Below are 11,799 nucleotides of genomic sequence, written 5' to 3' on the forward strand. Positions count from 1 at the left end.
ACTACAAATTAGAGCTTCTGAACGTACACTCGATTATAGAATAAAAACTTTCTCAAGTTTAAAAAATAAAAAATAAAAACCTTAATACTGAATTTAAGCTATACATAATAGCAACAATTTAGAGGTGGATCCGATTTTGTAAAGCTCTATCTTACAATCTTTTAGGGGTTTAACATTAAATCTAGGGAAAATTGTATATAATAGCAAACTAATAACCTAAATTAAATGGAATAGCTAGGGTTTGATTTAATTGTGCTCCATAGCAAACATTAGCTAAAAATTGTCAGCATCTCTCTCCCAAAAATCTCGCTCGCCACTCTCCATTCTCGCTCGCCTCTCTCGCTTTATACACAGAAGTGTATAATTCTGTTTTTGTTTTGTATAAAGCGAGAGAAAATTGTATATACACATGCAAAAATGTATATCTTCGTGTTATACACTTAATTATACAATTTACAAACATTTTACTTCAAATATTGCAGAGAAAAAGGCCAACGAATTATACAATTGCGAATTATACAATTGCAGTGAAATACAATTTTCTCTAGCTTTATACAACAGAAGTGTATATATGTGTTTCTGTTTTTGTATAAAGCGAGAAAAACATATATCTTCTTGCTATACACTTATAATTATGCAATATACATACATTTTAATTCGATTCAACTGTATGCAAAACAAATTATACAATTGCAGCGAAATAGGCCAGCAAATTATACAATTTAGGCCAGCGAATTATACAATTGTATATGTATAGCAAATTATACAGTTTTATGTTTGCTATGGAGCGCAATTATGCAAAGTTTGCTATAACATACAAATATGAATTTTTTGTTTGCTATACGTGAAAGTTGCCCTTAAATCTATTATTTGCATGTTAAATTTTTGGTTACTACAATTTCAATAAAATTATTACATAAATTTAGTCCGCGTGAAAAATTCTAGTTTGTAATTCTGTCGTAAAATCGGAATTATAGTGTTATGAGTTTTGACTTTTATAACGATGATTTCAAATATTAATAACGAAAATTTAAACTTAATATTTATACGTATTAAATTAAAAATTATTAGATTCGATCCAATTTGGCCTTCCCCCATTCGACTGAACGATGCTAATGGGCTTCGCTCTGTAGTATTTCGGGGGCAGATGGAGGATATAAGTAAACTAAAAGTTTTTAAAGCAAGACATACAAATTTATGTGGAAAAAAAATACAAAAAAATTTAAAAACTATTACTCCCTTTATTTAAAAAAGATATTCTATTTCATTTTTAGTCTGTTTTAAAAAAAAAAAATCTTTTTTGGCAACACTTTAACTTTAATTTTCCACGTGGCATGTTTAAGACCACAAGATTAAAGTACATTTTGATACATTAGACATTAACTTTAGTTTAGAGTCACAAGATTTATAAATCTTTTATTCCAAGTGTTTTTTATTTTTTAAACGGAAGGAGTAGCTTATAAGTTCATAATCGGAGAATATAAGTATTCTGTTCATAATGAATGTAACTTGATATTTTGAAACAAAACATACAAATCTGTGTGAAAAAAAAAAACAATGTTTTTAAAAAAATTATAGTTTATAAATTGAGAATTTCAAAGATTTAATAAGTTAATGATAAGAACACAAACTCAAACTCATCGAGTTGACAGATCTGTCTTTATCGACAGGATAAAATTACTTATATATCAGAATAGCATATAAACTGAGACAAATTATTTTTAAGCGATTAATCAATATATGTACTAGTATACGTAGTTACATGTAGAATTAAAATAATAATGCATGGACACGTACTTCGCGACAGGAAGTGCTTATAAATTAAACTAATTTGCATAATATGCAATATTATAATAATGGATAATCTTAGTAGTTTTGTTGATTGACTATTTGAATTTTCACTTTATTGTTAAGAGTTTGATTCCTCACATTGTGATTCCTATCTCCATTATATATATAACATTATAATGACAAGTGCATCAGTTAAAAAAATATTGAAAAAAGGTCGCATGTAACTTTTTATTCAATATATGTATAGTTTCTTGTCTTAAGGCGCGTTGATTAATTGTATTCCTATTTAATTATCTTGTTTTATAAGGCTGGAAGATTTGGTGTATCCGTGATTATTGACGAGACTCACGGAATTCTTGTGCGTTACCTATACGTAAATTTAATTTAATTTTGTGACTGGTTTGATTACATTACTACTACAAACTGCCTCCCTTTTTTGAGAAAAAAATTCATTTGTTGATAATGAATGGGAAGCTTCTCCCTTCTTCGATCCCTTTTATTTACCTTATATAACTAGAATAACAGGAGTAAATTGTAACTCAATCCTTAAATTTACTGTCGATTTGCACATACTTTTCAGACTGACTTTTTGAGAAATTTAAAAAATAAACAGTTCGATATTTACAAACTTAAACAAGTGTCATGGGTATTGCACTTAAACTCCTGCCGGATTTTTTGAAATCCAAGACAATGTCATGGATTACAAAATTGGACCGGAGAAAATTCAAGGCCTATCAGTTTTTATGGGCTGGCATTGAGGAATTAGCAGAGATTCTAATTTGTTTTGTGCAGCCCACAACTAGTTCAAGTTGGGCTAAAGATTTCACCTATCTTTGTTTCCTTGGTCTAACTTTTAAACCATAAAACACACACCAACTTATTACTGTTATTAATAGTGCATATATAATAAGTTCAATTAGTGAGTGTTAGGAGTAATATATAAGCGAAGTAGTGATTGTTTCAGTTAGACTCTTCATCATCATTGTTCTTGTATCAATTTCTCTTTTAATTAATTTTGTCAAGCAATCCTTTTGGTTCACCTCCAAGTTTTTCTTTCATCTTGTCCATAAATCATATTTTTTTCATCTTCTTCGTGTGTTGCATTTGCATTAGGAGCCATAGGAATCAATTCATTTTTGTCGGTTTACGCAAATTCATTCATTCTTGTTTATGCCTTAGGTCGTAAATTACATTGTGTAAACCAATGCCTTTTATCATTTGTTTAACGAAGAATGACAAGTGTAGTACACTACTACTTAATCACTATGAAATACATACACTCACCATGTACATTAATTAATTGGTTCAAACCACATGGACAATTACAAGATCCACTTCCCAACAATAACTTACATATCCATTATTATTTCACAAGTGAAATCTGGCCAGAAAGATGTGTAGGCAATTTTATTCTTGTAAAGAAAGTGATGTTTCATAGAGATAACTGGAAAAAAAACACCTAAATCATTTATTTATTTTTAAGTTTCCCACTTAAACTATTCGGAGTAGGAGTTCTATATCTAATCCTTCCTAAAACCACTTATGAAATTACACTGGCTATAAATCAATAAAGCCTTATTTAGTGGTATGTGATATAGGTTAGATTCTGTAAGTAGTCTCAATATTGTATACAATCATAATTTTGTTTTTCATGAATTCTTCCCACTGAATTTGCACCTTCTTTCAAATAAAAACTGCTTCTATAGAGTAAATGCAAAGTACACATGCCCATGTGGAATCAAGAAACTTATTCCACAAAAAGTAGAATAAAATCTACCAATAATAAATTAAATTCTTGTTCAAACCAAACTTTTCAGTAATAATTTCCAAGTTGGGACTAGTATATTCCTACTGAGGATTGAAGAAACTAATTTTAACACCAGTGTCAATAACAACATACAAACCAGCAGCAATTAAAATCCCACTTAAGCCCATTCCCAGAAGCCCAAGTCCCCAATTTACCCACCAACTTAGAGAGTACTTTTTGGGCTTCTTCACTTTAAGCCACATAAAACATGGATGAGCAAATGTAATAGGCAGAGCGATTCCTCCAATAAGCCCAGTAAAGCTACCCAAAAATGGAAGAGCCACCGCAATGAAGAAGCACACGAACCCAAATATCGCCCTGAATATCGAACGGAGCCACCAAGGACATGCTTTTTTGCACCTTGTTGTGTAAGCTGATTCCATATCGTCAAACATTGGCATTCCGTACAGTTGGAATGAGCTCACCGCATTTATTATCACAAAAATACTTATTAAAGATAATACTGATCGCGAAACATCTTGGCTATGAAATGCAAATAATGCCGTTAATACACTCCCGTTTGCTGGAATCTGAAATAAAATTATTGTTAATTCATTATTTACTACAAATATCGTAGTAATAATTTGTACAAGATGCGTACCAAATGACCATAAGCCCAGTAGCCACCAATTGCAAGAGGGAATAGGCACATTGCTATGAGTAGATATGCGAATTGCACACCCCTCCACATAGGCACTCGCGATGGGTGCTTCTCACTTGAAGGCATCGTCGCCTGCATTAACAAATGAGTTTGAGTTATATACATATACCTTGTCAAAAAATTAAAATAACTACTACAACTTTTTTTACCTATTATGTCACGTTTACAATAGATTAAATTATATTTTAAATTTCAACCAAAAGGTTGGTAGGAATTTTCAAATTTGTCGGATTAAAAAGGTAAGCAAAAGTCAAAGTCAACAACAAACTTTCTTCTGTATGCTTTTCATGAATTTGTTGGTACCTACTTCATGTATATAGTACAATATATATATATATATGTGATATTTTTTTTTACCATGAATCTATGTTACTTAGTATATGATTAGTCTCTTAACCTCTTAAAAGCATCGATGGATTAACCTGTAAATTTCTAGAAAACTGACCGATCATATTGAATGTTCTTAAGATAAAACTATGAATAACCATATTCGAGGTGTGGTTAAAGAAGAATGTAATTAGGAACAAAAGCTAAGAGAAATATATATATATATATATATGTTGAATTAGGTAAATTACTGAACCTAAATAAATTTTTGCGTTCTTACCTGAATCTCCAGTATGAGATTGTGGCCTCTGAAAGCAAAAGCAATAATGCCAAAAGCATTAAGAAGATCAAACATCTTATTAATTTGGCTTCCCTTTCTGACAGGTTGATAAGAGACATTAGGTAGCCTACCCTCAGCGACTGAAACCGTCCATAGTGCTGTACAATATCCAACGGCTGTAAGAGCACCAATTAGAGATATTCCAGCTATTGAATTCAAATTTGGCAACTGAGCTAAAACCACTGCCACACATGTAAACACCAAGTACCATTCAACAACTGTTAATGGCTTCGGATTACTACATGTTGCCCCACATAAAGTCTCATATAATAATTTTGCTGTGGAACCCCCTATAATAATCAACGCGCAACATGTCCCTGCTGACAGATACCCCAGTGGAAATGCGGAGCTTAGTTTCCCTAAGTTCTCACCTGATCAATCATAAAAATTATAAAGTTATTAATTCTGTTGTACTAATTGAGATCACCAAACTAACATTTTTACTTTAAAATCATAGTGTAATTTTCTATGTAGCAAGTTGGTTTGAGGCGTAAAAATGTAATAAAATAAACAAAAGGGAAGACTGACTATTCACGTTATTTGATTCACACGTACAAGCAAACTTTATTATACAGCAGATTAAATCATGATCGCATCCATTTGCCTAATTGTAATAAGAGTAGTTACCAAAAGTTGCGCATGCCAGTTGCAAGTATCTACTGTAACGTAGTCCTGTTTCATGGTTTTCATGAAGTTGAACCATTAAATAAAGAGTGTAGAGCTGCCATACAAATGCTACCGTTAAGCCAATGATACCCCAAGCCCTGCGAAAACAAATTGATTGTTGTTATAAATAAATAAATGAATCAATCAGTAGATAGAGTTAATAATAATGTAAAAATTAATTACCAGCCAAGTATGGTAAAAGCAACAGGCAGAACAAGAGCTTGAACACCAATCCCAGAACAAAGAGTATGAAAGGCAGCGTAGAATGCGTTTCCATTTCTGGACTCGGTGATTGGTAGCCACGCGTCTTGTGGATCCAATTTTGTCATTTTAAGGGCCTTTCTAAGAGGACTACCCAAAGGAGTGATGAAACGCGGGGTTAATCCACGTGACCTTGGAGTTTTAACGGGTTTATTTGTAGCATGATCTCCCGTCAAAAGTAACGGTGATCGAGATAGAGACGGCGAGTGAAACTGTGAAGGAGGTAACGATACTATGGACGGAGTTCGAGCCGTCCGTGGAGTTATTGGTAATGATAACATGGACGGCGTTTGCGCTACAGACGCCGTCCGTGGAGTTATGGGTACAGAGCCGAATTGATCATCGTGATGAAACATTGGAGCTGTATTTACCGTCCGTGGCGTTATCGGTAACGAGTTGGGTAAAGAACTAACTTGATCTTCAACACCAGCCATTTTTAATTTGTCTCTACAAGTCCTAAGTTGGGACTTATAAAAGAAAGTCACAAGAGACTATAATATTATACGTTTGTGTATGCTTCAATTGCTTGAGAAACGTGAAATGTGGATGGAGGTATTTATATAAGGACATAAGTGGTTAGTTGGGATATATGATTTGACCAGAAAGTCTCAACATGACATATATAATAAAGAAACTGACTATGGTCTAACCAGGAAGTAGCTAGGAACCCAAACTTGGCTGCTTTTCATCTCATTTGAATTCTTAATAGATATGATTAATAAATTAAGCAGACCTTAATTCTAATACTAAACATTTTGAAAGACAACTAGCGAGGGTCATATTGAATAATTAAATTAGTTTTATAGGTCTCTATGTTGTTCTTATTTTTTTAATTCAAGTGGCCAATAATTAATTTAATTCTTATAAGCATTAATCACAGTACATAATTTAATTTAAGAAACGTTCCTATATTACTACTTGTTAATTCTATATATGAAACTTAAATTCTAAGAATAATTATCGCTTACATGAATGAGATTGATTTTGACTTGGAAGTGGCCTACCTCAGAAATGAGAAAGGCCAACTTGGTAGTAGTTGGTAAGCATGAGGACAATAATAACAAGTGTCCATTAACGCCTCTCTCAGCTAAGAGTGATGAATTATTGCTCAACATTTTTATTTTATTCCTATTGCATGCATGAAACAATTAAATAGATTCCTATTTCATGACCTACTGGTTGCCACTTTGCAATATACAAATAGTATGTGTGTGTGTGAGATTGAAGTCCAAGCTAGTCCTGCTCTCCTTGCCCTTGAATGAATTCACGCCAACTAAATTATTCGAATTCTAATTATAATACTTCCACCTCCTAATACCCCAATTATCCATATCTCATAAGAAAAACAATATTTTTGACTTTTTTTATTTTCTCCATTCCAAATTATATATTTCACCACTAGAAACCAGAAAATTAGCTACATAATTTGTTGGTAGAACTTGTAGCTGTATATATAGATTCTAGCTAGTTAAATGAATTTTCTTATAATCTGAAGCTAAATTGAATTCGCATGGGATTTTGCTCTTGTTTAGCTACCAAATTTTATTTGTTGCTAATTCCTTATTTTCTATTAGGGCCCGTTTGGATGGGCTTAATAAAAAGAGCTTTAAAAAAGTACTTTTGAAAGTGCTGAAACTTATTTTTAAAATAAGCAGTTATGCGTTTGGATAAAAGTGCTGAAGTTAAAAAAAAAGTTGTTGATGTGTTTGGCAAATAAGTGCTGATAAACAGCTTTTTAAATCAAAATGTCTGAAATACCCTTAAAAGCTGTTAACATAATAAAAGTTAATTAATTTATATTTTACAGCCATAAATAATTATATTTTGCTATCATTCACATATTTCTTTCTCATCACAAATTATTTATAAGAGGAGTATAAACTTATTATAGATTTTAAAGATATATAATTTGAATAGATCAATGAACGATTTAAGATTTTATTTTACTTTCATTCATAGGTAATAATAATTGTCTATCATTCACATATTTCTTTATTATCACAAATTATTTATAACAGGAATATAAATTTTTATTTAAGTTATATGTGCAACTTATTTTACATTTTAATAATATATAATTTGAATAGATCAATTGAAAGATTTAAGATTTTTTTTATTTTCATTCATTAGTAATAGTAATTGTCTATCATCTATACGTGAAAAGGGAAAAATGGAAGAAAGAGATGTTAGGGTTACATGGGTAATTTGAAGATTGTATAAAAATATTAAGGGCAAAAAGGTAAAAATGTGGTCAACTTAAAACAGCTTATAAGCTAAAAAAAAAAAAAGCACCCCTACCCGAGCTTTTAACTTTTGGCTTAATAAGTTTTTTAACTTAAAATAAGTTATTTTAAGCATTGCCAAACAGCTAAATAAGTCAAAAACCAGCTTTTAAATCAGTTTGACCAGCTTTTAAGCTGAGCCAAACAGGCTCAGTCTTAGTTTAATAAATTTTCCCAAAATTATGGAGCTCAATTTTGTCTCTTAGCATAAAATCATAAGAGAGAACAAAACGTTTTTTCTATGTCTGTTGACACCCAATTTTGGCCTAACATTTTAAAAATTCGTGATTTTGAAGCTTTATCTATTTAATAGCAAATTTTGGTCGGATTATTTTAAAATTCATACATTTTGAGTCAAATATAAATAAAAAATAAAAAAAAAATCTGCCTTTCCCACATTGTCTCTCAAACAATTTTCAATTTTGCAATAGTCCCACATCGGTATTTCATCCTTTTTGAGGATTTTTGGGTTTCTATATAAGCCCACTTCATTCACTAGTTTTAGGAGAGGATTTGGAGGGGAAAACAAAAGAATACTCATAAAATTTTGAGAATTCTTGGTTCCCATAGTTCAAAAATTTTAAAGTGTTTTTGTGGTTTTTCGAGTTGAGGAGGTGGAGTCATCTTCTTCAAACTCGTATCCGGTTCGCCGCCCAGAACCAGGTAATTTTTTTCTTAGCCTTGTTTTATTTAATTCCCAGCTCTTTTACGTTTTCTGTTTATTATATGTAGCTTTTTTTTTTTAGTTTAATGTAGTTCTAAAAGTCAATTAATATTTGTGTTTATTGTAGTTTTAATATTAGCATTATTTTACGATTTAATGTTTATTTATTTATTATTATTATTATTTTAAAATTGTTAGTCAACTATTTGCTATCTTAACTTTCCAGGGTTTTGTTATTATTCTATTTTAATGTTATTTTTATTTTTATATATTACGTTATTGTTGTTTTCATTTCTAATTATGTTGTTTTAGTTTGGTTGTTATTTTCCATATTCTCTTGGGATAAGTTTGTTATGTTTTGTTGATGTTCAAGTTATATTAAATATATTTGTTAAAAGGGCCAATGAAAAAATTCTCCGTCGGTTTTGGAGGCCTTTCCATTTTAAAAGACGGAATTTTATTTTAAGTTTACATATTTTAGTTGTTGAAATGGCCGATGAAGAAATTACCGTCGATTTCCAAGGCCTCCCATGTTAATAAGACGGATTTTTATTTTTAGTTATTATTTGAGTTATTTATTTTTATTTATATTACTTTGGCACTAACTCTTTTACTAAGTGTCTTTACAGGTACCCGGAGGTGCTTCTCCTTGAAATTATTCGAAAAAGTTCGAATTATATTTCATTCATTATTTTGTGGATATTGACGTTAGGCAAACCTTAGGCCGATTATTATTTTATTTTGCTGTGTATATTACATGTTTATTATATCTGTACATTATTTTATATTCTTCCTCAATTTGAAAAAAATGAATTCAGTCGGGAACCACAATTGTGGATTCCGAAGGGTGCCTAACCCCTTCCCTTCGGAATAATTTAAACCCCTTACCTAGAATCGAATTGGTTTCGTAGATTGATAATTGGTTTCCTATTTTTCCTAAAAATTAGGTGGCGACTCTTTTTTTTAAAACTCGTTTATTTTTAAAACTTTGTTAAAATTGAATCAATTAAATTATTTTCGAGTTGCCGCGACGTTTCGCCCTATTTCGACAGAGTAGGGATGTAAACAGAATGGCGACTCCGCTGGGGAGTTTAGAGGTTCTAACCAATATGAATTTATTTTTTTTCAAATTGAGGAAATTTTTGTTCTATTGTTATGTTATAGCTTGTATTTTTATTTTGATGATTATTTGTATATTGTATTTATTCGTTATTCATTTTATTTTTTGTATATTATCATTGCATTTCATGGCATAATTCTCGTCAAATGACAAATAGTTTGCATTAGGACAAAGGAAGTTACGTGGCTTACCACGGCTTCCTTCAGAAAAACACAAGTCTAATCTTTGGAAGTAATAAACGAATAGTTGGCTTGCGGTCATCCAACGTCGTTTATTAGCTTCACCCCGTTGTCTGTCCGACTCGGGTAACCGTCACTTCTATACCAATTCTAGTCATCCTAGGATAGAGCAAAACCAAATCCGAATTTAAGCATCAGCCTAAGATGACCAACACCCAAGGCGTGTTGTGCCCATTAGAAGACCACCTTGAGTCCAAAACGGCCCACGGCCTAAATGGACGTTCATACTTATGTGTTTAAATTTGAAGGATGTATACGTTGTTTGAGAAAATCATTGTCTCATAGGGTAAGGATTAGATTATAGTTTATATAAGTTAAAGAAAGAGCTTCACAAGCTACTAGCCTATTCGAAGATGTTGGCACCCGAAGATTACAAAAAGCCAAGAAAGAAGAAGGATTTTTCGTGGAGGCATAGTTTAGGGTCGTACCCCTGCGTGGGACTGATTATCTTGTATACATTTCCCCTATTATGTATTCCCATTGGGTTTTTATTCATAAAATTTGTATAAATTTAAGTTTTGGGGAAATGAAATATTTCAAATGACGTATACATCCTTCAAATCGATAGGCCTACCCTAGGCATAAAAGGGTCACATATTTGTGTAGGACGCGCAATAATTGTTTGTATGTTATGTGATATATTCAGTTTGTCTTTAATTAAAACAGTATTTATGTGTTTTATTCATTATTTGTGTGATATTTTGGATTATTCATTATGTACAGGAACTAACACTTTTACATTTTGAGTTGTTCTTCTTTACAGCAAAAAATTAATTTATGTTCAAATTCAGAAATCATTTTTTGTCCGAAGTCGCAAGAGACAAGAGAATTAGCGAAATTCGAGTCCTTGTATTTCGCAAGACGTTAATATCAAGTCAAAACAATAAATCAGGGGAGTATTTGACTATGAGGTGGCACCCACTTATTTTATTATTTGACATTATGGTCCGCTCTCACATATTTCTCATATTTTTGTAGGGATACCGTCCCCGACATCAGTCGGGGATGGTCATAACGATGTTTGGATCTCGTGAAAATTGGGAAGAGACAAAGATTCAAGAAAACATCCAAAAAGGGTACAACAAATCATTACTGTGGAAATTCGTAGGGTATATTCAACAGATAGTATAAATATTGACGATTAAGAGGCTATAAATATATTGGTTAAAAAAAAAAAAACTTCATGACTACAAATTTCAGTGGCGTTAGACCTAGGAATTTCTTTGAGTTGTCTAAAATTTTAAATTATTATATGCTATATATGGCCGAACTACGCGTACCTGATTCTCATTTCGGTGAGATACGTAGGAAACCCTTCTTGGGTTCGGTATTATCTTTTCCAAAAAAAAAAAAAATCAAAAAATAGTTTGCGCATATTTTCCAAGTCATATCTGCACGGAAAAAAAATTATTATAAAGTTTGTGCATATTTTCCAGGTTATATCTGTCGAACTACGCGTACCTGATTTTCATTTCGGTGAGATACGTAGGCAACCCTTCTTGGGTTCGGTATTATCTTTCCAAAAAAAAAAATTAAAAAAAAATATAGTGTGCATATTTTCAAAGTTATATATGACCGAACTACGCATACCTGATTCTCATTTCGGTGAGATACGTAGGCAACCCTTCTTGGGTTCGGTAT

General features: G+C 31.6%; 1 protein-coding gene across 1 annotated transcript; it reads right to left on the minus strand.

The window, feature by feature from the left end:
- Positions 1–3,472: 3,472 nt before the first annotated feature.
- Positions 3,473–6,433, minus strand: LOC107008547 (lysine histidine transporter-like 8). Its single transcript, XM_015207674.2, has 5 exons — positions 5,776–6,433; positions 5,554–5,690; positions 4,867–5,297; positions 4,200–4,331; positions 3,473–4,128 (listed from the first exon to the last, which is right to left on the minus strand). Exons 1-5 carry the CDS (start codon positions 6,285–6,287, stop codon positions 3,640–3,642), a joined length of 1,701 nt encoding a protein of 566 aa, XP_015063160.1. The 5' UTR covers positions 6,288–6,433; the 3' UTR covers positions 3,473–3,639.
- Between the last annotated feature and the right edge of the window lie 5,366 nt (positions 6,434–11,799).

This window comes from Solanum pennellii, chromosome 1, assembly GCF_001406875.1.
Source record: "Solanum pennellii chromosome 1, SPENNV200".
Taxonomy (NCBI): Eukaryota; Viridiplantae; Streptophyta; class Magnoliopsida; order Solanales; family Solanaceae; genus Solanum; species Solanum pennellii.